The 27631-nt window shown below is 35.1% G+C and overlaps 1 protein-coding gene across 9 annotated transcripts in view; it reads left to right on the plus strand.

Moving 5' to 3' along the window:
- The window catches only part of LOC149789081 (uncharacterized), a 209356-nt gene that overhangs the window by 76413 nt on the left and 105312 nt on the right, over window positions 1-27631 (plus strand). For all 9 annotated transcript variants that reach the window (XR_016424299.1, XR_016424303.1, XR_016424304.1 and 6 more), the window contains 8 exons: window positions 6711-6867; window positions 7504-7570; window positions 13391-13454; window positions 18100-18195; window positions 19700-19771; window positions 20991-21068; window positions 25918-25980; window positions 27493-27630. Coding sequence is in view for 1 of the 9 variants with exons in the window: in XM_089975266.1 (XP_089831392.1) it covers window positions 6711-6867; window positions 7504-7570; window positions 13391-13454; window positions 18100-18195; window positions 19700-19771; window positions 20991-21068; window positions 25918-25980; window positions 27493-27630 (735 nt within the window). In the remaining 8 variants the exon portion in view is untranslated. The remainder of the gene's footprint in view (window positions 1-6710; window positions 6868-7503; window positions 7571-13390; window positions 13455-18099; window positions 18196-19699; window positions 19772-20990; window positions 21069-25917; window positions 25981-27492; window position 27631) is intronic.

Here is a 27631-nt window from a genome sequence, read left to right on the forward strand (position 1 = left end):
TACATTTGACATTTTACTGGTTTAGGGTTTGAGGTTAAATTCTCAGAACCACATGGGTTTTATATTGTAGCATTCTGTATACATACTGTTATATCACTATTATTGAAAGTTAGTGGGATGTATTTTGATGAGTACCACATGTTCATCAGAGAGTAGATCACAGTGACCCATATTGCATGCTTCAATGCCTTGTCAGTCTCAATCACTGTTTTATGCCAGAATCATCAAAGTATTTGACTGTATGCATCCAAGTTAATACCACACCCTTACAAAAAATGGAGTCATTTATATTCCAATTCTTTTCTATTTCACACATAGATGTATTGGTTGGCATCTCTGGATTTGCTGTATTGTCCTAGGGTACTGGTGGCACTTTGACTTATTAAATGATTAAAAATGATTGTGAACAAATACATTTTGCTTAAATGAATACAAGTTTTTGGATTTGTTGGAAGAATTGAAAGCAGCTGACTATTAACATCCTTCATGATCAGGAGTAAATATAATTTAAACAAAATTGCTCCAACTTAATCAACTCCACTTATTCAAGCAGATTTGGAGGAAGAAATATTTATAATAATTTGTTGTAAGTACTTCCTGCCTGCTTGTAAATTGAACTTTTGCCAGACCAAATGAATTATTAACAGGATTCATATTTGTGGGAGAAGTTTATACAGAGAAGAAAGGCCAGTTTACCTGAAGATGATGGTTCCTGTTGAGATTTGCCACTGTGTGCCAAACACCATGCACATCTTTTAAATTACTTAGTGTATATTAGTTTCAGTGGCATGTAATGGGGCCAAACTCTCCATCAGGGTTTTGTATTACATTGTGGGAAATCCATGACATTTTCTTATGTTCTCCTGAATCTCTTACAGGTTCAGGATGAAGAGGAAATATATGTAAAGTTGTCACTGACCAGTTGTATGTGTTATTGATATATCTGGGGTTATAAACATTCTCTGAGGATTAATGTGTTTGTATGTTGTTCAGAAACAAAGCAAATGATTGTGATTCCATTTAATACAAGCAATACATTCAAGAATGAAATATGAAATATGCACCCAGTGTTTACATTATCCAGGACCTATGCAAGAATCAGGTAAATTAGGAAAATATAATTATATACCTTATCTACTTGCTTATATGTGGAGTCCAACTGCAAATTGCACATACCCAGATTTACTATCACATAATGTGCCAGCAGACCTGGGTCTGTGCAGTTTGTTATGAGTAATCAGTAGAACAAACAACATAGACCCTGATCTGCAGTTGCATTATGCAATGGCAGATCAGGATCTTTGTTGTTTGCAGTTTGACTGGACTTATAAGTGATATATACAGTATGTCCATGGCTTATGCAGGGGGGGGGGGGTATGATTATGGTCATATGTCTATTTGTCAGTTACATTTTTGTTTTTGTGCAATAGCTCAACATACAATGCAGGCAGCTCCCATTTAGGACAAAAATAATCATATTAAATTGTAGGTCAAACTTGAGCAACTTAGTTTTGATCATGTGAGCATATTTTCATGTATTTTGCCAAACTTTATGAGGGTTGCCACTATAAGAAACAACCCAATGGAGGAGGTGGGGGGGGGGGGTCCAAAGGTTCAGATAAGTGTGACTGACAGCAGCAAGATGGTTTCCTTGCAATAACTTAAATTTTGTTGGACAAATCTTCACCAGCTTTGCATATGATTTACCCTTAGATGCAAAGAACATACCTGTCACATTCCCAGGAAGGTTTTGGAGCGTCAGTTTGTTTTGAGGTCCCAAGGGATGGAGGGTGTCAGTGCTCATGACCTAAAATAGTGATGTCCAATTGACAGTGTTATTTTTCAAAAAAGCCTTTTAAAATTATTTGCAATTCATATTGAATATAGAAAAAGAAAGAACATGTTTTCTTTGAAGGATTTAACTTACTTACAAACAAAATGAGTTGGGGCACTTCACATTGTCCATTATCAATACACTTTTCACACATAAGCACAACCACACAGACATTACATAAGAAAATAGAAAAATATACAAAGTTTCTATCTTCTAAAATCCATTGGACAGTTTAATATTTTCTTTGCTGCTGTCAACAGTTATGTGGTAGTGGTGAAGGTAATACAAATGTATATTGTCTTCATCTTGGCACTCATTAGAGATTGAATGGTTCTGTTATTTAGACTTCTCCAAAGATCTTGAGTTGAATTTTTCAAGAAATAGAAAAATGATCTTTTGTATGTGCATGGCTGTGAGGGAGTGGCAAATATGCTGGGTGGCATTGCTGTTTAGTACACTCCACAATGACTACTGTTGATATAGTGTTTGTGGTGTGTGCAAAAAATAATTATTTTTTTTACCCTTGCTGCTATGTTTTGCAAAGTCAGACTCTCTCCAGAGGTTCTAAAATTTAGTTTTGCCTGGGTTTGCTAATTTTGCAGATGACTGATCTTGTCCTAAATAAATTGTATTTTAACATTTGCCTTAGAAATTAACCACACTTGTACACTATTCTGACTACCAAAATAATCATGTTTTGCATTTTATATACAGAGCAAAATCTGATTTCAAAGAAATGTTGCTGCTGATTGCCAATAATTTTTAATAATAACAACATTATCATTCAAGACATTAATGTGTAATAACATTGTTGTTCAACATGATCTATATGATTGTACTCAAATGAATTGGGCTGTTCTACTTAGTGTACATTACATTTGCAGATTATCATAAATAATGGGCTCTCCCACAGCAGTTTTCAAAGGACATGACATGGCATGGCATCATCCTAGCCAGTTAAGTAATCAGTGAAATGATGGTTGCTTATCTCGGACCGCCTTACCTTTTAATTGACTCTATGCTTCGGACATATACAGTGATTGTCAAAAATGTCTTTTGTTCACATGATAACATGTACGTCATAATATTGCAGGTATGAAAAAGTATTGCTTGTGGAAAAGGGGTCTGAAGGTCATGGCCAAATTCTGGGATCTGAGATTAGTGTTGTTATGATCTGAGAAAGTAAAATAGTTTGCCAGCAATAAGTTAACAAGGTCTCTGTGTTACAAAGGAGAAAAACTTTTAGTTAGGATATTTCAAGAAGTTTGTGTCCAGACCATGCATTAAAACAGAAATTGATATATTTAATGATGAAAAATAACATTGTAATGGTTGTCATGAGCCAATAACTAAAGTAAAAGTGAAATAAAGTAGCATGATAAAACAAAATGTGTCCAGTATGTAATAGAGTCCATGACTATACCCTTATTAAATGAGGAAAAGCAGTTTGCTGATAGGTCGTTTAGTAGGACCAATGAGGGACAGCTGTGTGATGATAGGCTGGTTAGTAGGACCAATGAGGGACAGCTGTGTGATGATAGGCTGGTTAGTAGGACCAATGAAGGACATCTGTGTGCTGATTGGCCGGTTAGTAGGACCAATGAGGGACAGCTGTGTGCTGATATGCCGGTTAGTAGGACCAATGAAGGACACCTGTGTGCTGATAGGCCAGTTAGTAGGACCAATGAGGGACAGCTGTGTGCTGATATGCCGGTTAGTAGGACCAATGAAGGACACCTGTGTGCTGATAGGCCAGTTAGTAGGACCAGTGAGGGACAGCGTTGTACTGAGAGACAATAGTGAAATATTGTGTAAAATCACCAAAACTTGTTGACATGTTGGCCCAGATGATGCAGAAAATCCTGTTAATTTTACTTCAAAGGTTCAAATATTAAGGTCACTTTCTGCAAGCTGTCATAAGAAAACAAGATTTTTGCATAATAACTGTAAAAAAAATTCATCAAACTTAACTGGTAGATAGCTTTTCTGTGTCTTGATCACTGTGACCCTTAACAAGATTGGAATTGGTTTTTGTATGCAGTAATTCCAATTTTTATGAATTGATTGAGTTTTCTACAATCTAATTGAATATAAAGTCATGTGATACTAATCTGGAATTTTTTTACACATTGTTAAATTCTGATGACAACTTTTGGTTCCTTGTTTCCATGTTATTTATGTGACACTTTATCTATACCAGTGCCTTACACTGTAATAATAACGAAAAACCCCACCCACCCATCCACCCCTGTGATTTCCGATGAAATTAACAACCCCCAGATTAAAGGCGCCCATTAGAAGTTAAAACAGCGTCATGGCACAGACCTTCCTGCACTCCATTACTTACCCCTTTTGCCAGAGAAAGTATATGGCAAGCTTTACACACCAATCTTCTGAAAGCATTGCTTGTTGTTTTGACATTGTTCCACCAGCTGCTATTGATAGTCAGGGTCATTATGTAGAGTAAGAGACCTCACTAAAATTGGACACAATTTTGCTATTGAAAGATTGAAATACATAGAAAGCAAAAACAATAAATGATATTACAACAAGGCCATGTGCAAGCTTTATGTTGAAAAAAAGGGAATAACCTTAAACAACAGCGACCATTTTGTTTTGTTTTAGAAATTGACCAGAACAAAACCTTACATCACTAGCATGACCCACTCTCTCACTCTACCCTATATTTATTACTATATAAAGAATCAACAATTCGCTAGCAAGACAGAGCTATGTATTCTGTCACAGTGAAAAAGCTAGTCCATCAGATTTTATTTACTTTGTGAGTGATTAGGTGATATCAATAAATACCTATCCAAGATCATTTAATCCTATGCTATTTATAATACTCTTGTGGTCTGCCATAGCATAATGTGCCTGCAGAGTAGGTTCCAAGTTGTTTGTCCTATAATTACTCCTAATAAACTGCACAGAACCAGATATGCCAGCCCATTATGTAAAGGCAGATCTGGGTCTGTCAAGTTTGAAATTTTTACTCATCTTATAAATTAGTACACATGTTAATTTGCTTTTCTTTACAGGTGTATTCAGGTACATTGCAGTGTTTTTGGTCAGACTACTAGATTTTTGATGAGCTATAATCACTGCATATAAGAAATGGAAACTGACATTTAAGAGTTTAAAGTTCTTTTTTATGAGTTTATCATGGTATAAACTATCATTTGCTGAATCGCACAGCAAATAACACCTAAAGGGTGTTAATGTAAGCTGTATGAGTACACAGCAAATAACACCTAAAGGGTGTTATGTAAGCTGTATGAGTACACAGCAAATAACACCTAAAGGGTGTTATGTAAGCTGTATGAGTACACAGCTGATAGTTTATACCATGATAAACTCAGAAAAAATGTTAAACTCTTATAATTGCAATTATTTATAATTGTATTTATTTTATATTGTTATTTTGTATTTTCCAAGTTATTTCCTATCAATTTTAGAGCCTGTTACATAGCTATTTATAAAATAGGGAATTCTCCATCTGCAATATAATAGCTACATCAGTATCAAACAAACAATTCTATCAATGGTAGGCAGTCTAAGGTTTTGAACCTTCCACAGCAGGGTCTTAATCTTTTATCTAAATTGGCATATGTTTTCTGAGTAGAAGTTAATTCAAAGCAAAGGATTTGTTGTTTTGTTCAACATACGAATGACTCTTGGATTTGATCCATAGTGAGTTCATTGAGACTTGTTAATTGTTATTGTCCAGACACATGAGTAACCATTTTTTGAGTCCTTAAATCTATTTTCATGTTGATTAACAGTTGTTACATACAGGGGCTACTTACAAATGAAATTAAGACTATCGGTAAATGGTTATAGTGATGGGGGTCCAATAGTCAAACAATGTAAGACATCGACACTAACTGTGACAATGGGGGGTGTAACAGATCTCCACCCACCCCACATCATAACTACATGTATCAAGGTCGGCATCTTAAACTGTGAATCCAATTGTTATGATGTTAGTCTTTGAACCCCCTCTTCCCAATCCTCTTGAACCCCCTCCTCCCAGTCCTTATATCCATTTACCCATAGTTTTAAATTCATTTGTAATCAGCTGCAGTGAAAGTTCTGTAGCTCCAATGTTCTTGGCAGGTTTTGAGTTTCCCAGCTTTTCTTTTTCAAATCTAGTCAAAGAAAGAATTATTTTTATTCAGAAAATCAGCTAAGATGTGTTATTTGATTTTTTTTATCAGTTTGTTCAAATTTCTAAATAAAATATAAAGGCATGCAATGGGTATGCCTTCCAGTTTAGTGTTTATGTTAGTTACTTTGCACATTACCTTATTTATAGAAGTTATTATAAAGTAGTTCTCCATTCAGTTTATACAGAAATAAACGCAGCTGGTTCTGATCACATGATTATGTTCTGACCAATGGAAATCTTCCCTTCCCTTCATTTATTCACTGATGCAACTGCAATTATTATTCATTGACATGCCATAATCATTATCCATTATACAGTTAAGTTGGTTTTAAAAATAACTTGCCCTAACATTTAATAAGCTACAATTTTTGTACCTGGAGATACCCCCCCAGGAGGTATTTTTTGAGGGTATTTCGATATATTAGGGTATAAAGTGGTTTGAAAGTCAAGTGGATGCTGCATAGTGATGCTGTATATGTCAGTCATCTTGTAATATTTGTAATTTGTGACACTGACTCTACCATGGTATTGAATGCAGACAAATTAGCATGTTACTTAAAGAAAGCATGATACATTTGGAGTTTTTCTGGCACACTTTCTATTTTGACTGTGCCATTAATCTTTCTGTTTAATTTTTTTAATGAGACAAAACAGCTGCATGCTCATTGAAGATCCTAATAACATGACACTTGTTTGTTTTTTCAGTTTTACATCCAGGATACAAAGAGCAGCAATGGTACCTTTGTCAATGACCACCGCTTGTGTAAGGGAGGGGATGAGAGTCAGCCACATGCCATCTACTCTGAAGACATCATCCAATTTGGAGTCAACGTTATGGAGAATAATCGCAGAGGAGAGAAAAGTAAGCTGAGAACGAGCAGCTATTTTTCATCTTCATTCTTTTTGTGGAAACATGTTTCAGTTTTTATCTCACTGGTGAATTGCAGGACAGAGGTATTTTATTTCCATAATGGCAGTGAGGGTGAAGAATGTTAACCATTCTGATAATGATAGAACCAGTTGTATTTTAAGCCTAACATTTCACCATCACAGTCACTTTTGTCAGTCACGTTTGGGTCATCTGGTGATATAACATTTTATGTAAGCAAACAAAGACAACTTAAACACAATGACATTTGTAAAACATGTTATTGTAATTCATTTGTGAAAATGTACCTAAGGTTGTCTGGCATAGGTTGTGCCAATAAATTTTGCTTCACTTTGTTATTACCTTGGAATTTTATACAACATAAACATTTACTTGCTATTTCAGATCTTGCAAGATCCTCCTGAAATTTAAAATATCTAACATTAACTCTTGCTTGAAATGTTTGCAGTGATAAAAAATGAAATGACCAGATTTAGTATGCTGATAATATGGAAAAATCTAAATATGTAAAGACCAGAAGATATCAGGTCAGGTTCAGATGAATGGAGGTGTCAGATTTGTTGTAGACAAACTTTTATAGTTCCAAAGCTTTTCCTTTTTTATTTCCAGTTACACATGGGTGTATTATTGCAGTGGTCACACTGTTTCACCCAGATGGGAGAGAAGCTAAACCACAGTAAGTACACTAATTATGTGTAATGAGGTTACCCTGACAACAGTGGGATGGAAATACAGATTAGAATCAGTAAGGCCTTTGCTAGGTCCTTGGTAGACTCTTGTGTAAATAATGTCTCCATTTTTGGAAGCATATCAAGACCCAACTTAAGGGTGTAAAGCCAGCAGCATGATAAATGAATCCATAAGGGATACTTCCAAAACCCACTACAAACAATTTCAGGATACTTTGCTCAGATCAGTCAGATCAGCCAACTTCTGTTGAAGCAGATTATACATATTTAATAACTGACTTTGATTTCTGAACATCATCATACTCTTGTATAATTCCTATTTCTATTTAAATGATGACTTTGTTTGATTTTGAACACCATCATACTTTTCTATAATTCCTATTTCTTCTTCAGCTGTTTTATCTTTGTTCATGCTAATCAGTGTTTTCTCTGTGATTGATCTGTCCAGAATAATGTGGAGAAATGCAATTTAATTGTTACTGTTGTACTATCTTATATATTGTGACTTTTATGCATTTTGATTATAAGATGTATGTTTACAAATTTTTAGAAAAAGTAGTGTCTAGATTAGTCATTTGTGTTATTATTTAGTTACATTCATTAGATGTATTATTATTATTATTATTATTATTATTATTATTATTATTATTATTATTAAAACATTATCATGTCATCATTAATCTCTGGTATATTTATGGATCAGTTACAACCTTATCTGGTTAAGTCGGAATTGGGGATGGAGAGAAAAAACAACCCATAAGTTAGCAGTACGGAGTTATCAGCAGTATCATCTTATGGTCTCAGATCACTCAGTAATCAGCTTATCACTTCCTGAAATCAGTATTATAAAGATTCCTAAGTGTACTATTTGCCTGTGATCATAAGAAAAGGAACATGGTTATCAGCATTAGACATGTTGGCCCTCTTGTAATACTTGAAAGCGTCAAGTCATCAGGAACTTATATGTTACTCTCAGAGATCTCGGAAACGCTTAATTACGCATATTTGGATGCTAATTTTTTATCTGGGATGCAGAACATCACTGAGGCGGGAGTCCTCCATATACTGGGCGGCAAGTTCTAAGGCTTTGAAAGGCGGCCGGATGCGAAAATGTACTGATATTTACAGTGATTGAATTCAGATTCAGAAAGACCTTGAGATGTAAATGTGCTTATTTATAAAAGTACATCAAATAAACAACTTTAGATTTCATTATTGTGTTTATTTCCGAATGTATCGGAATAAGTAGTGCACACGACCTCAGAATCAAGACATTTTGACTTAAACAAAATGCCATTCGTAAATCTGGATAAGTATTTTTGGGTTAAACGGCAAACTTACGAAGATTGTAACGAGATTCAGAAGAGTGCTAAAACTGCTAGAATTGATAGTTCAGATAGGACAGTAGCTAAGTGTAAGAAAGTGTGTGATGCCTAGCTTAGCGTTTGGAATAAGTCCTTACTTGGATTGACAAAATTCAGTATCACTCTGATAGACGAACAAGAGCTATTTAAGAGGTAAATTGACTGACCATACTTTTTTAAAATGCCCCCGCCTTAGCCTGGTTAGTTGTAGTGTTGTAGCGAAATGTACTCATCAAGACATCAGTAGCTAGGCCTAGTTTTGATATCAATTACATTAACAAATAAACTCTTGCCCATTCACAAGGATATGTTTTGATAGCTGACTGACCATTAACCCTTTTCCAAGTAAGGTAGCAACTATCAATTTCCTGCATGATATCCTTTGATGATAAAACATACAGACATGTGTTATAAGATCAGAATCGGTGATATGGATATATATTAACTGCCTCTTGTACACTATTTCGTCATAAAATTAGTTTGAAACTGTAAGTGAACCAGTACGCCTAATGTGAAATAATGGCGGACTTCGCTAAGTTTGGGATGTACCAGTTTATTAGATTGTCTGTTTTCGTAAATTGTCGGGCAAATATTTTCAGAAAAATATACAAATCATTGCAAGCAAACACAAGGTATTATTTTACTAAAGATTTAACTTTAAAATGCAAATTATATAGGTCAGAAACATATGAGACAATGCCATGTTGTGGAATTCAAGAGATGCGCTTTAAGGTCTAAGCTGTTTTCCAACTTGACATGTATTTGCGAAAATATGGGGAAAAACAGCAAATTAGATACTATTTAACCATTGCCTAAAATTACTACAAGGACGTAGACAAATAAATAAACCATAAATCTGCTGTCCTGTCAATGGACTGTTGTAATGAAGCTATATTAAAGTGAATGATTACATTATGAAAACCTCTCCATCTAAAAATAGATGCACTCACGTCTGTGTTGATTCTGTAGGAAAGAAGGGACTGCAACTTTTTATGGTGGGTCCTGAACTCCTAGTTTCAAAATCCTAGCGAGACCTCTGACTCTATTTGGCCCTCTTGTAATACTTGTATGCTTCAGGTCATCAGTAACTGACATGATCAGTCCATCTATCATTGCCTAAAAATACTTTGAATGATTCAGGCTTTCAGTAATCTCAGTACTTTGATTTAGTACAACCTTTTCTTGATGTTTTATTCATTCACTTCATTTTGATTGACTGCAATTGTAGAGAATAAACCACCTTGAAAAAAAGTACAGTCCCCTTTTTTTGTTAGGATTGTATAAAGAAAGTATCATTAGTTTTGTGGACCAAAACTGCATTCCTTCTCAAACTAATATTGCAGGTGTGTTCTTTTCAGTTCCTGACAATGTAAAATGATGTTCTTACCACCAGATCTACCAACAAAAAAACTATTTAGTTTAGATTATTTCAGTTTGGGGAAAACCTTGTGTTGTTAACTTAAACTAGCATTTTTCTTATTGACATAGGGGTTTTGATAACACAAATTTTTCTTCTTCTTCAGAATTTTAAATAAATTATGCACTTTGTTCTGATGATTGCCTTGGTTTATGATTGGATTTGTTACACTTTTATTGGTAGGCAAAATTTTAGGTCAGATCATTTTATGGCAACACTTGATGGTGAGAGCATGTGCTCTGTACTTGGTATGCCAACTCTTGAGTTCATTATTAGTAATTTACAGTTGGATTTGCCACTGGTTTGTTAATATGTGATGAACAGTGCAATGGAAATAACTCCATATTCTTTACCTACTAAATTGTCATCAGTTAAGTTTATTTTTTATATAAAAAATTTGTTAATGTGAGGAATATAACTTCAATTAATGTGATGGTCATAAGATACTATTCTGATAAAAATGTCTGCTCTTTTGTTTATTATCACAAGTTTTGATATGATAGGCACAGCTGCCATGCTCTGGATAGGGTAATGGTATTTGCCTTTTCATCATCATTGGTCCATCCATCAATTGGCACACCTTTGTTGTTGCTACACCTCCTAAACTAATTAGAGGGTTGCCATGAAGCTTTAAACACACACTTATTCCATGGTGTATTTGGTCCTAAATAAAAATGGTGCTTATTGGACATGCAGAATGACTGCCACAGTGGCCTTTTTGAAAATCTTGTTATTGCAATTCCTTATCAACATGTGGTTTTTACTACATGAATTCTTACAACATCCAGTTGGTCCTAAATTAAAATGGTATTGTTTGGACAGCAAAGAAATCTTGTTGCTACTTCTTCTAGATGGAAGGTTATATCAACACTGGGTTTCACTTAAATTTTTTTTGTAATGTCTAGTTGGTCCTTAAGGAAAATGGTGCCATATAACCACCTTGGCAGCCATGACAAACATCTTTTTTTGTACTACTTCTGCTGAATGGAAATTTGTATCAGCATTGCATTTTAACTGGAAGACACCCTATTATACCTAGTTGGTCCTAAATAATAATGGTGCTGATCTGACAGCCAATATGGCCACCAAAGCAGCCATCTTGAAAATCCTGTAATAGCTACTCCAGAATGGAAAAACATATCAACATGGGGTTTTCACATGAAGACTTCTAATGGCTAGCTGATCCCAAATGAAAATGGTGTGATCTGATATCCAGTAAGGCCAACAGGGTGCCTATCTTGAAGATTTTGTTATTGCTACTCCTAGATGGATGGTCATATCTACATGGGGTGCCCCCACCACCCCAAAAAATTCTTAGGATATCTATTTGCATGGAAAAGAAAACAGTGCCATTCTGACATTTAATCCGGCCACCATAACTTCTATCTTGATTATCTTGTTATAGCTATTTCTTCTCATTTGAAAGTATCTAGTTAGTTTGAATTCAGAAAGGTGCCAGTCTGTCTTTCAATATGGCCATCATTTTGGCCATTTTGAAAACCTTGTTATTGCTACTTCTACATGACAGTAATATCAGTATGGGGGTTTTCACCTAAAGACTTGTGATGTTGGTTGGTCCCAAATGGGAATTGTGCTGATCTGACATCCAGTAAGGACACCATGGTAGCCATCTTGAAAATCTTGTTTGCTACTTCATCTAAATGATTGATGATTCACATGGGGTTTTCTAATGAGATTCATTAGTACTAAATGCAAATGGTGCTAATTTTGCTTTCAATAAGGCTTCCACATCAACTTATTTGACAACCTTGTTAGTGCTCATGAATATCAGAAATGGTTTTAACACTCAGCAGTGAAAAAGAAGAAATGGTATTATCTTGAATTCTTGGAAATTCTTTTTAGCCAGTAGAGTGTCTGTCCCTTCTAGGGACTCATGCTTTAATTATATGTATTATGATTGGTTTATTCTAAGACTTGTTATCATTATTGCTGTAGATGTGGTAAGCTTATATTAATTGCTACATTTCCTAGAGTCCATTTTTAAATATCTGATGGTGCTGAATAAATGTTACTATTTGACATATCATATGTATACATGTATCTGGATGTAGAATGAAAATTAAATAATATTTTGTTTCAATGAAATAAAACAAAACATTGTTTGGCATTGAAATCAGTTAAGTGCAATGTCGCAAGAAAGGTCCATGTAAAAAATGATTCTGATAAAACTTCACCAATTCTTTCCTACTTAAAACTTCCAAAAAGTGCCTAGTTTAGTTTAGTCTAGCATTTTATGGCACAGTAACACATTTAATGCCAATTCAGCTTAGACCTTGCCCAGGGACATATCAGAATAGCTGAATCTGGCATAGCCCATGGTAGGGTTCATACCTGTACCCTTAAGGTAAATTTTTTGGCACAGTAACCACTGAGTCACTGTGACTTCAGAAGAAAAGATACTTAAAACTTTCAGTAAGGAAAGGTATAAAAGTGGAACCAAAGCTTGCCAGCATTTCCTCTAAATGTCAAAATTTAGAGTTAATTACTCAGTATTTCTCTAATTATACTTATTTAGGTCATGCACAAACAACTGACTGCTGATGAAGTTTTGTCAGGTTGCCAACTAAGTACCAGTTTCATTTCATTGTTATGCCCTCATTTTTTCTTAAGAGCATTTCGGATATATGTAGTCCCCCCAAAAAAGACAGAAAATTTAGTTACAAGGGATTGTTTTGTGTTACATACTATACAGTTATTAAATTACTTTGGTGCAACAGTATGGTAAATTGTTTCATATTGAGAATAATTTAAACATTGCATGGAAGCTGTGGATTTAACACAAAATGGGATGTTTTTACAGTTCCCCAGATACAGTAAAGGATTTTGAAATAAGGTGACAGTTTCGATGCACACAAGACACCTGAAATTTTAACTAATGTTGTCTGTTGTGGAGGGAAAAAATCTTTGGTACATCTAGCCTGATAAGGTTTTACACAGTATCTTAATACTAGTTGTTTCAGCTATACAATTTTCTGCTTATTTTTCAAATTTCTTCTGTTTTCCAGAGCCAATCAGCTAGGTGAGCTCTTGCCAGCACAGGAGTTATACCAGCTTTCACATCTCTTACAGGTAAATCCTATATGTTATTTAAAGTCACCTCTCTTAAACAGTCACCTGTTTTGTAAGTTATATTTTTAAGCCCATGTGCAAAATTTTAAGCATCCACCTGTGGCTAGATGGCTAAAATGGATTTGATTATAGTTACATAGGCCGTTTCTGTCTCAGAAGATTTTTTTTATTTCCTTCTTTGAGATAGCTTAAGATGGATTTCATTGTGCAGTGACATAGATAGTTCCTGTCCCAAGAAAAACTTGACATAGCTTAACATGGATTTCATTGTGCATTGACATAGAAAGTTCCTGTCCCAGGAAAAACTTGACATAGCTTAACATGGATTTCATTGTGCAGTGACATAGATAGTTCCTGTCCCAGGAGGATGTTTTATTTCCTTGACATAGCTTAACATGGGATTCATTGTGCAGTGACATAGATAGTTCCTGTCCCAGGAAAAACTTGACATAGCTTAACATGGGATTCATTGTGCAGTGACATTGATAGTTCCTGTCCCAGGAAAAACTTGACATAGCTTAACATGGGTTTCATTGTGCAGTGACATTGATAGTTCCTGTCTCAGGAAAAACTTGACATAGCTTAACATGGATTTCATTGTGCAGTGACATAGATAGTTCCTGTCCCAGGAGGATGTTTTATTTCCTTGACATAGCTTAACATGGGATTCATTGTGCAGTGACATAGATAGTTCCTGTCCCAGGAAAAACTTGACATAGCTTAACATGGATTTCATTGTGCAGTGACATAGATAGTTCCTGCCCCAGGAGGATGTTTTATTTCCTTGACATAGCTTAACATGGGATTCATTGTGCAGTGACATAGATAGTTCCTGTCCCAGGAAAAACTTGACATAGCTTAACATGGGATTCATTGTGCAGTGACATAGATAGTTCCTGTCCCAGGAAAAACTTGACATAGCTTAACATGGGTTTCATTGTGCAGTGACATTGATAGTTCCTGTCTCAGGAAAAACTTGACATAGCTTAACATGGATTTCATTGTGCAGTGACATAGATAGTTCCTGTCCCAGGAGGATGTTTTATTTCCTTGACATAGCTTAACATGGGATTCATTGTGCAGTGACATAGATAGTTCCTGTCCCAGGAAAAACTTGACATAGCTTAACATGGGTTTCATTGTGCAGTGACATTGATAGTTCCTGTCCCAGGAAAAACTTGACATAGCTTAACATGGATTTCATTGTGCAGTGACATAGATAGTTCCAGTCCCAGGAGGATGTTTTATTTCCTTGACATAGCCTTACATGGGATTCATTGTGCAGTGACATAGATAGTTCCTGTCCCAGGAAAAGCTTGACATAGCTTAACATGGGTTTCATTGTGCAGTGACATTGATAGTTCCTGTCCCAGGAAAAACTTGACATAGCTTAACATGGATTTCATTGTGCAGTGACAGATAGTTCCTGTCCCAGGAGGATGTTTTATTTCCTTGACATAGCTTAACATGGGATTCATTGTGCAGTGACATAGATAGTTCCTGTCCCAGGAAAAACTTGACATAGCTTAACATGGGTTTCATTGTGCAGTGACATTGATAGTTCCTGTCCCAGGAAAAACTTGACATAGCTTAACATGGATTTCATTGTGAAGTGACATGATAGTTCCTGTCCCAGGAGGCTGTTTTATTTCCTTACTTGACATAGCTTAACATGGATTTCGTTGTGCAGTGACATAGATAGTTCCTGTCCCAGGAGGATGTTTTATTTCCTTGACATAGCTTAACATGGGATTCATTGTGCAGTGACATAGATGGTTCCTGTCCCAGGAAAAACTTGACATAGCTTAACATGGATTTAACAATAGCTGCATTGGTAGTTTCTGTCAGAAGCCCATTGTTATTTCCTTCTCAGAGATAGCTCAAGATGGGTTTGACTCCATACAAAGGTAGTGCAGTACAGCAGCATTAATTCTTGTAGGTGCACCTCCACCACCCACCACCCAAAATGGCACAGGTTTAAATCATGAGAACTTGACATCAGATAGTCTTTTCATTTTTCTCTCGATTGTACCCATTTCATTACTGTGTGTCTTTTTTCGCGATGGTGTTTAGTAATTAAATCCTATAAATTTGTTCACTGCATGGCTGGACCTATCAAATTAATATACTCAGTGGATTTAACCCAGTATAAACAACACTGTAGTGAAGAACTGTTTGTCAATATGACTCTACCAATGGGAAGAAAAGTTGGTACATCCTTGTTTTTGTTATATACTGAGTACAATCCAGAATTGTTTTTAAAACACTATCAAAAATTCAAATTCTTGTGCTTTAGACAGGCAAGTTTATCATAACAGTACACAAGATTTTTTAAATTCTATCAAATAGCAGAGAATATTATGTTAATGATGTCCATTCATCTGTTACCAATTTCATTGCATTTGGGACAGGAAGAACTCGATTTCAGAGTTTAATGGTCAGCAGTCAGGGTCACTGGGACTGAAGAAAGGAAAATGGGTTTTTGCATGTTAACTTGACATCTAGACCAAGTACATTGACCAACATTTTGTGAGGCCTATTAATGTCACAAGTTGGTCTAGAAAGAAAATGATGCAGATCTGACATCCAATATGGCCACCACACAGCAGCCATCTTAAAAATCTTTTTATTGATACTCTTTCTGAATGGATGGTTATATCAACATGAGGTTTTCACTAAAAGACTTCTTATGATGTCTAGATGGTCTTAAATGAAAATTTTGCTGATCTGATGTCCAGTATGGCCTACACAGCAGCTGTCTTGAAAATACTGTTTTTGCTACTCCTAAATGGAAAGTCATATCTTGAAAATATTGTTATACATACTCCTAATGGATGGCTATATCAATATGGGGTTTTTCACCGAATATTCTTCTTATTACCTAGTTGGTCCTAAGTGAAAATGGTGCTAGTCATACATTCAATATGGCTGCAACAAGGACTTTCTTAACAAATCATTTTGTCATTACTTCTCCGAATAGATGATCATTATAACCTGTGGTTTTCACCAGAACACTGCACTCTCATAAATGAAAATGGTGGCATCCAGTATGTGCTCTACAGCAGCTAATTGGAAAAAAATTTTATCATTGAAGAATGGCTGAGATAGATTCAAAACTTGACAGTTAAAAGCAAGAAATGGTTTTATCTTGAATTTCTGGAAAATCTTTTTGCATAGAAGAGCCCCAGTTCTTCAAGGGACTCTTGGTTAATCATAGTCTGACCTTGCATTTTCATCTTTAGGAACTGGTCAGCTCAAACAGCATATAATGCTTTGCATACATCGTGTCTGCTTGTATTATGATGTTGCTTTGGTAAAAACGAGCTATGTCATTCTTATCAAGCATGGACATTGTATAACTATCTTTTTGTCTAAGGTGAACAAGGGCCCATTATACTGCCATGTCACTTAGGTCAGTCTATACCAGTTCTAAGATGTGCTGACTCGATTTGTGCCTGTATCATGTCACTTAAGTCAGTCTATACCAGTTCTAAGAAATACCGACTAGGTTTGTGCCTGTGTCATGTCACTTATGTCAGTCTGTACCAGTTCTAAGATGTGCTGACTAGATTTGTGCCTGTGTCATATCACTCAGGTCAGTCTATACCAGTTCTAAGAAATACCGACTAGGTTTGTGCCTGTGTCATGTCACTTAAGTCAGTCTGTACCAGTTCTAAGATGTGCTGACTAGATTTGTGCCTGTGTCATATCACTCAGGTCAGTCTATACCAGTTTTAAAATACGCTGTCTAGGTTTCTGTGTTGATAGTATGTTCAGGCACAGACTATGTCAGATTTGTATAAACATTGTCTTCAGTTGTACATTCAGTAGTATAGTGCATGCATGCACACACATACACACATACATAGATAAATACATAGATACATAATTCATACATAGATGCATACATACACACACATACACACATCCATACATACATACACATGCATGCATACCTACATACATACACACACATACACACATCCATACATACATACACATGCATGCATACATACATACACGCATGCATACATACACACACACGCACACACACACACACACACACACACACACACGCCCTGAGTGGCCGAGTGATCTAAAGCGCTGTCCGTTATGGATCACTGCCATCTCACCTCTGTCAGCGTGGGTTGGAGTCTCGGATTCAGCCAATGTGGGTATGTGAGAAAGCTTGCCAGTAGCTTCTCGTGGGTCGGTGGTTCTTTTCAGGGTTTTCCTGGGTTCTTCCTCCACCATTAATACTATCCGCCATGTATGGCCTATCGTGTGCTGAAAAATGGCGTTAAGCCCTACAACAGCAACAACATACATACATACATACATACATACATACATACCACACACACACACACACAGTTTCCCAATCTTTTACTAATATTGTGCTTTGCCCTTTTTTGTCATTTAAGCACTATTGCCAATACATCTTATGGTGATGACTGGATTGGTGTTAATTTCTTGATTCTTGAGCAAATTTAAATGGCATTTACACCCCTTCAAAGACAAGAATTATTTGTTTGGATGCAACAGCATTGGAAACATGTATATTTTCAAAACACCTATTTAGAGTTGGCATGATAAAGGTAATTGCTTTGTTCATACTAATATTGTTAATATGTCTTTTTTATAGGAGGCCATGCACAGGGAAAAGATGCTGGAACAGAAGCTCAACACCTTACAGGAACTTGTTCAGAATACTCAGGAATCATCTGAAGGGGGCTGGCAGGTGGAGTAACATGTCCATGATACATACAAGCACCTATTCACACAGACACTGGTAGATAAGATTGCATTTAAAGTCCACATATCCTTGCTCAAACAAAGAGCAGAAACTGTAGTCTTTTTGCTACATCTCAACTGCCTATAACATTGAACACTTGTGAAAAGTATATCACCACAGTGGCCATCTTGAAAATATCATTATTGCTACTCCTGCTGAATGGTTGGTCATATCAACACGAGTTTTTCACAACAAAAGAAATTTCTTACAATCTCTAGTTGGTCCTAAATGAAAAAAAGGTGCCAATCTGACAGCCTGTATAGCAGACATCTTGAAAATCTTGTTATTTCTGCTCCTCCTACATGTATGGTCATATCAGTGTGATGTTTTTACTAAAATATTTCTTACGATGGCTAGTTTATCCTGAATTTAAAAGGTGCTGATCAGATATGCTGTATGAGTGGCACAATGGCCATTTCAAAATCTTGTTATTGCTATTCCTGTATGGATGGTCATATGGGATTTTCACTAAAATACTTATGATTTCTAGCTGGTCCTAAATAAAATTGGTGTTGATCTGACATTATTAGCCAGCATGGCAGCCATCTTAAAAATCTTACCACCTGTCTGCTTGAACAGAAAGTCATATTGAAGTGGGGTTTTCACCATGAGATGTCTTATGATAATCAGTTAAATAAAATTGATGCTGATCTGACATCCAATATGGCCACCACAGTAGCCATCTTGAATATCTTGTTATTGCTGCTCTTCCAGAAGGGGAAAAAAATATTGTTATCTCTCCTCCTCTCCAACATGGGGTTTGAACCACAAGATTTATTATGATACCTAGTTGGTTCTAAATGAAAATGGTGCCAGTCATACATCCAGATATAGCTGCCGTGATGTTTATTTTAAACATCTTGTCACTATTTCCCAGAACGGATGATCATTATGATATCAGGTTTTCAGCAAAGACATAATGACATTAGTTTTGTGCTAAATGATAATGCTGTCAAGATGACATCCAGTATGTGCACCACAGCAACTAATTTGTTATTGGTGTTTTCTTACTAGATGTTAATGAATTTTATAATGTGTGATCTATAAATGCATGGATTTTTCACATGCATGTACAGTACTTAATGCATTATAGACTGCACTACACAAATATAAATTGTCAATTTACAAGTGTATTTCAGACTAGTTTTGTCTTCATTTAATCAGAAGCATGTATTTTTGTGCCCAGTTTTATCTCTTCCTGACCCCCACCCCCTTGCCATCTACTGTATGTACATTAAGTTTGTGAGTAATTTTTTGGTTTTTGTTAATCCATGTGTTTTTAAAAAAAAATTTATCAGATTTATTTGCAGGTATGATGATTGAATATAAAATCTGTCATTCAGTACAAGTACATTTTCATGATCTGTGACCCAATCCTATTCACAATATTGTACATGAAGTGTAAATACCTGTGCATAATTATATAATGTAAAGTACTCTTTTTTTGCAGGCCTTAATAGATGAAGATAGGTTACTATCAAGGCTAGAAGTGCTGGAAAATCAGCTTCATGCTTATTCTAAGGTGTGTGCTATAAATCTTTTGTTATTTTTGTCTTTTACTATTCAACCTTGTTTTGTGTAGTGTGTGATCTTATTAACTTTATGGGATACCTCCAGATCTATGGCATGCTGTCTGTTTTTCATTACTAAGATTGCTTTGTGTTTGGAATAATAGGCACTTTTCTATATTCAGATCTGTTAACCATTTAGCCTTGAAAATGCCATGCTATGTAAAGGGACAAAACTCAGATTTTAATCCCATGAGGAAATGAATTGATGCAGAGTGGTTTCCCCCCTTGACATCATTTACCAACTTTTGTATAGCACTTAAAACAATGCATCATTTCATTTCAGTATGTTCATTATCTATAATTTCTGGAATAATTATTGAAAATATGCTATGAATTTTGAACCATTTTTCTGTTGTGAGATAACTATAAGACTTCAAACGTTAATTGCAGCGTGCATGTATTTAGCAGGGAATTGATGCCCATGATTATCAATATCTCATAATTTTTATTTATTTTTTTGTAGCCTGCTTAAAATATCATACTATCAGAATCTTTTAAACCAGGTGTTTCCTACCTATTGTTAAGACCGCTCTGGTGGCCTAGTGTTTAGAATGTCTGCCTCAGAAGTAGGAGATCATGGGTTCAAACTGCTACACTGACAAATTGTTAAAGCTATGTTTAAAATCCTAATCACACAAACACACACACACACCTATTGTTCATATGCCAGAAGTGGCACACCAGAGTCTTTGAAAAGGCATGCGGTATGAGTTTTAGATTTGTATTGTTCTGTACTGAAAACAGTGATTAAATTAAAGGAGCGAATGTGACTTGGCATACAGGTGGACCTGGCAAGAACCACATACATTTCTTCTCAATACTTTAGTATGGTTAGATCACAGTAACAAAAGCCACACAGATTACACCTCAGCTTCTATGATATATTGTAATGTAAGTTGGGCGTATGTTCCCTTGACATTTTGGTTCTAAAGCTTTTGTGTAGTTGGGCATTAATTAGATTATGTTGTAAGTGATATAGATATTAGTAGAAAGTAGTTTGTCTTTTGTCACAAATGTGTATTAGCAGAAAGGGAGAATAGTAATCAACATTGTGTCAGTTCTTATAGCTGTGAATACCTCTACTTCATGGCCAGTAAATCAACCGAAAGATTTCTGTCTTGAATTAGAGACTTGTTATTGAAAACTTAACATTGCTGTGCTATTTTTCAGAACCATACAGAAGATACACTGCGACAGGAACTTGTTACTTTACAACAAGAAAAATTAAATTATGAAACAACAGCAAAGGTATGATGTTTCACTATTTTTGTTTGCTTTCAGGTGAGAGAAGATTTTGTTTCAAATTTCCTATTACTGTTCAAGTTTTTACTAGTCAGATTCTTGTGTAATTATTTATTATTCATTGGAAGCATTAGATGTAATTTGAAATATTTGTATACATTGCAAACTGTGGCATATTTTTGTCTCTTTCTTGGGGGCTATGTGGGGCCTGAGGACATATGCCAGGGTAGTTGAATCCAAACTTACCCAAGTCCCTGGTTGTTTATTGTATAAAATTGCTAGAATTGACTGGCTGGGTATATATCTCTAAATGTACAAGCCAAACATGTTCTAAAAGCTTCTACTTTAGAAATTCTATCATGATATTCAGATATTTTGTGCTCATTTTAGACTCGTGGACTAAACAGTCTATGACTGGATGAGGGTATTGGTCTGCTGATAAAAGTTTAGGGAAAATCTAGAACAAGATGTTAAGATTTGGCCTTGTCCCTGGTCTATCTGCAGATACTGCATTTTTGTAGTCACTACACATAGTTTTATTGCCATAGCATTTTGCAAGATGTTATTTATTCATCGTGTCTTTTTTTTAGTTTTATAGAGATATAGACAGGGCACATAACAAATTGACATATGCTGATTGGGAATGTTGAAAGAGTTGAAATGGATATAAAATACATTGTCTGTGTTTTTGTGACTGTATCAAATATTGTTAAGTTGATATACTTTACAGATTAATTTGTCATCATGGTCACCTGTGGCCATTTTAATGTGTATCAGTTAGTTATTGTGTTCCTTTGTGAGATAATTCTTTTGGAACTGTGTCTACAGAAGTTGAAGAATAGAGTGTTCCCAATGATTGTTTGTATACTTCTGTCCCTTTATTTAGAATTATGTGCGTTACGACAGTCAGGGTGCTTGTGTTTGTGATCTGTAACTAAGATAAAGAATGTGCAGTTATTTTGGAGTGATATTTTGAAATAAACGTATTGAACTGTATGCTATAAAACCAAGTGAAAGCTATTATCTAGACCAGTGTTTCCCAAACTTTTTTGGCTAAGACCCAAAAGAAAAATTTTGATAAGTTTTGCCACGCTAAAAGAAAATCCTGGCAACCCTCCACAACCCTCCAAAACATCCTCACAACCCTGATCTGGGTTCAGACTTGGGGGCTGGGAACCACTGATCTTGACCATCTCATCAGTCATTAGAGCTATGTAACCCATTACCTTATAAGCATGGTCCACGCTGGGAGAAGTGTGGTCCACGCTGGGAGAAGTGATCTCATCACTGACATAATAAGATGAAGTGATCTCTTCCCTGATCATTGGGTGATCTTTTTTCCAGACAGAATAGGGTGAAATGGGTGAGAAAAAAAGAAAAGTGAACATAGGTTAAAATGTACACTGTTCAAAACAGTCGCTATAAATGGACCCATTTCCTGATCATTGGAGCCACATGATATAAAATAAATACTAAATGAAGTTCATGAAAGTTTTTAATACTTTTCTTAGTTTGTGTTGTCAAATTGTTTGTGCCAGAGATGGTAAGGAATCAAATTTTCTGCATTCAAACACACACAAAACTTTTTGTCTCCTCAGTTCTTCATCTTGCAAGAAAAAGTATAGTGTTGTAGTGTCAAGAGGTGTGAGGGGATCCAGCTTTTTCTTCTTTAAAATGCCAAACTAAGGAAAGTCATATTCAGAGTTTAAATACCTGTACTAAATCAGCATGCCATATATCAGTATAGGGCGACCATAAAGTAGAATCAGAATATCACACGGAATGTATGTGTAGGGCAACTATAATCACACAGAATGTATGTGTAGGGTAATCATAAAGTATAACAAGAATATCTCACAGAATGTAATGTATATGGCAACTATTTTGTAGAATAAGAGTATCACACAGAATGTATGTGTATGACAACTGTAATGTAGAATATTACACAGAATGTATGTGTATGGCAACTATAATATAGAATAAGAATTTCACACAAAATGTATGTGTATGGCAACTATAATGTAGAATAAGAGTATCAACAGAATGTATGTGTATGGCAACTATTATGTAGAATAAGAGTATCACACAGAATGTATGTGTATGGCAACTATTACGTAGAATAAGAACATCACACCAAATGTATGTATGGCAACTATAATATAGAATAAGAATATCACACCAAATGTATGTGTATGGCAATTATTTTGTAGAATAAGAACATCACACTGAATGCATGTGTATAGCAACTATTTTGTAGAATAAGAACATCACGCAGAATGTAATGTATATGTGATGACAACTATAATATAGAATACAAATATCATACAGAATGAATGTGTAATGGCAACTATAATGTAGAATAAGAGTATCACACAAAATGTAATGTATATGTGATGACAACTATAATATAGAATACGAATATCACACTGAATATATGTGTATGGCAACCATAAAGTATAATAAGAATATCACACTGAATGTATGTGTAAGGCAACTATTTTATAGAATATTACACAGAATGTATGTGTATGGCAACTATTACGTAGAATAAGAATATCACACAAAATGTATGTATAGGGCAATTATAATGTAGAATAAGAATATCACACCGAATGTATGTGTAGGGCAACTATTATGTAGTTGTGTAGGACAACCATAAGGTATAATAAGAATATCACACTGAATGTATGTGTATGGCAACTATAATGTAGAATATTACACAGAATGTGTGCATATGGCATCTATTACATAGAATAAGAATATCACACCGAATGTATGTGTATGGCAACTATAATGTAGAATATTACACAGAATGTGTGCGTATGACATCTATTACATAGAATAAGAATATCACACCGAATGTATGTGTATGGCAACTATAATGTAGAATATTACACAGAATGTGTGCGTATGGCAGCTATTACGTAGAATAAGAATGTCACACCGAATGTATGTATTGGGCAACTATAATGTAGAATAAGAATATCACACCGAATGTATGTGTATGGCAACTCTAATATAGAATAAGAATATCACACCGAATGTATGTGTAGGGCAACTATTATGTAGGATAAGAATATCACACAGAATATAATGTGTAGGGCAACCATAAAGTATAATAAGAATATCACACAGAATGCATGTGTAGGACAACCATAAGGTATAATAAGAATATCACACTGAATGTATGTGTATGGCAACTATAATGTAGAATATTACACAGAATGTATGTGTATGGCATCTATTACATAGAATAAGAATATCACACCGAATGTATGTATATGGCAACAATAATGTAGAATAAGAATACCACACCGAATGTATGTGTATGGCAACTATTACGTAGAATAAGAATATCACACCGAATGTATGTATTGGGCAACTATAATGTAGAATAAAAATATCACACTGAATATATGTGTATGGCAACTATTTTGTAGAATAAGAATATCACACAGAATGTATGTGTATGGCAACTATTATGTAGGATAAGAATATCACACAGAATGTATGTGTAGGGCAACCATAAAGTATAATAAGAATATCACACAGAATGTATGTATAGGGTAACTATAATGTAGAATAAGAATATCACACCGAATGTATGTGTAGGGCAACTATTGTGTAGGATAAGAATATCACACAGAATATAATGTGTAGGGCAACCATAAAGTATAATAAGAATATCACACAGAATGCATGTGTAGGACAACCATAAAGTTTAATAAGAATATCACACTGAATGTATGTGTATGGCAACTATAATGTAGAATATTACACAGAATGTGTGTGTATGGCATCTATTACATAGAATAAGAATATCACACCGAATGTATGTGTACGGCAACAATAAGGTAGAAAAAGAATATTACACCGAATGTATGTGTATGGCAGCTATTACGTAGAATAAGAATGTCACACCGAATGTATGTATTGGGCAACTATAATGTAGAATAAGAATATCACACCGAATGTATGTGTATGGCAACTCTAATATAGAATAAGAATATCACACCGAATGTATGTGTAGGGCAACTATTATGTAGGATAAGAATATCACACAGAATGTAATGTGTAGGGCAACCATAAAGTATAATAAGAATATCACACAGAATGCATGTGTAGGACAACCATAAGGTATAATAAGAATATCACACTGAATGTATGTGTATGGCAACTATAATGTAGAATATTACACAGAATGTATGTGTATGGCATCTATTACATAGAATAAGAATATCACACCGAATGTATGTATACGGCAACAATAATGTAGAATAAGAATATCACACCGAATGTATGTGTATGGCAACTACTACGTAGAATAAGAATATCACACCGAATGTATGTATTGGGCAACTATAATGTAGAATAAAAATATCACACTGAATATATGTGTATGGCAACTATTTTGTAGAATAAGAATATCACACAGAATGTATGTATATGGCAACTATTATGTAGGATAAGAATATCACACAGAATGTATGTGCAGGGCAACCATAAAGAATAATAAAAATATCACACAGAATATATATGTACGGCACCTATTATGTAGGATGAGAATATTAGATACAGTAGATAGCATTGATTGATCTGTTCATTATTAATTGATTGATACTATATTGTTAATTGATGTGATCATTTTTAATTAATTGATATAGTATATAACATTGATGGGTTCATTATTAATTGATTGACACGTTATTTTTGATTAATTGATGTATTCATTATTGATTGATACAGTAAATATCAATGATTGATTGACTGACACAGTAGATATAATTAATGATGTGTTCATTATTAATTGACCGATATGGCAGCAATACTTATTTCTTGTATTATTCTTGTTTAGGAATCGTTAATGAAGGTGCTACAAGAAAAATTAGAAGCAGTCAGAAAATTGTCTGATTTAGAGGTAAGGCTTGCATTATATGTGAAAGTAATACAGAATTTTTCTCTAGTTTAGCATAGATTTCAGAAGACTGTCCATACTTATATATTGGCTCATTGAAGCTATGGCCACTTTAAAAAGTTGTTAATATCTACGATCATCCATTTATATAAGTAAACGGCCTACTACTGTAAATGCATCATTCCTTCAGTCATGATGGTACATATTAAATCAGTATATACAGCCATTCATGGTTAGCAAATAGAAGAAAATGATAACTTTTTTATATCCCAAATCTTCCAGAAACAGGAGATGTTCGTACAATCTGGAGAAAGTGTTTTGTACTGTTGTCTGCCTAATCACAGTGGTATTATAGGTAATGACAAGGCAAATAAAGCCACTTTGCCATCACCCATTTCTGAATGGAAGATTCCATATCCTGATTTCAGATTTTGATACAAATCAGTATGTTCTTCATCCTTGGCAAACTATGTGGGATGAAAATTTCACCAGCTATAGAGATGAAACGGTATTGTGCCAGTTGTATATTGGACACATACCTTACTAATGCAAACGTCTAGAAGGGTGATCCTGGACCAGAGTATATATCCTGCCAGTGTCCACTAAGAGTGGAACACATTTGCATCCAGGATTTGAACATTTATGTACAGGAATGTTGTATACAGGATTTGAACATTAATGTACAGGAATGTTGCATCCAGGATTTGAACATTAAATTACAGGAATGTTGCACCCAGGATTTGAACATTAATGTACAGGAATGTTGTATACAGGATTTGAACATTAATGTACAGGAATGTTGCATCCAGGATTTGAACATTAATGTGCAGGAATGTTGCATCCAGGATTTGAACATTAATGTACAGGAATGTTGCATCCAGGATTTGAACATTATAGGAATGTTGCAACCAGGATTTGAACATTATTGTACAGGAATGTTGCATTCAGGATTTGAACATTAATGTACAGGAATGTTGCATCCAGGATTTGAACATTAATTTACAGGAATGTTGCATCCAGGATTTGAACATTATAGGAATGTTGCAACCAGGATTTGAACATTATTGTACAGGAATGTTGCATCCAGGATTTGAACATTAATGTACAGGAATGTTGCATCCAGGATTTGAACATTGTAGGAATGTTGCAACCAGGATTTGAACATTATTGTACAGGAATGTTGCATCCAGGATTTGAACATGAATGTATAGGAATGTTGCATCCAAGATTTGAACATTATAGGAATGTTGCTTCCAGGATTTGAACATTAATGTACAGGAATGTTGCATCCAGGATTAAACAATAATGTACAGGAATGTTGCATCCAGGATTTGAACATTATTGTATAGGAATGTTGCATCCTGGATTTAAACATTAATGTACAGGAATGTTGCATCCAGGATTTGAACAGTAACATACATAAATAATGCATCATTTTGTAATTCTGGGGAACTTGGGTTAGATGAACAATCAAAAGAGTTGCACTCATTAGCCCTGTGATATCTCACCTTTCAGCGTTCCCTCTCCACAACGGAGGAGGAATGTGTTCACCTCAGGGAGACATGTGAGAAGACAAAGGAGGAATTACACATGTTGGCTGTCAAGTATGAGGACCAACAGAAGGAGGTGCAGGAACTCGAGATGCAGCTTGAGG

This window comes from Sinohyriopsis cumingii, chromosome 11, assembly GCF_028554795.1.
Source record: "Sinohyriopsis cumingii isolate HCF-2022 chromosome 11, ASM2855479v2, whole genome shotgun sequence".
Lineage (NCBI taxonomy): Eukaryota > Metazoa > Mollusca > Bivalvia > Unionida > Unionidae > Sinohyriopsis > Sinohyriopsis cumingii.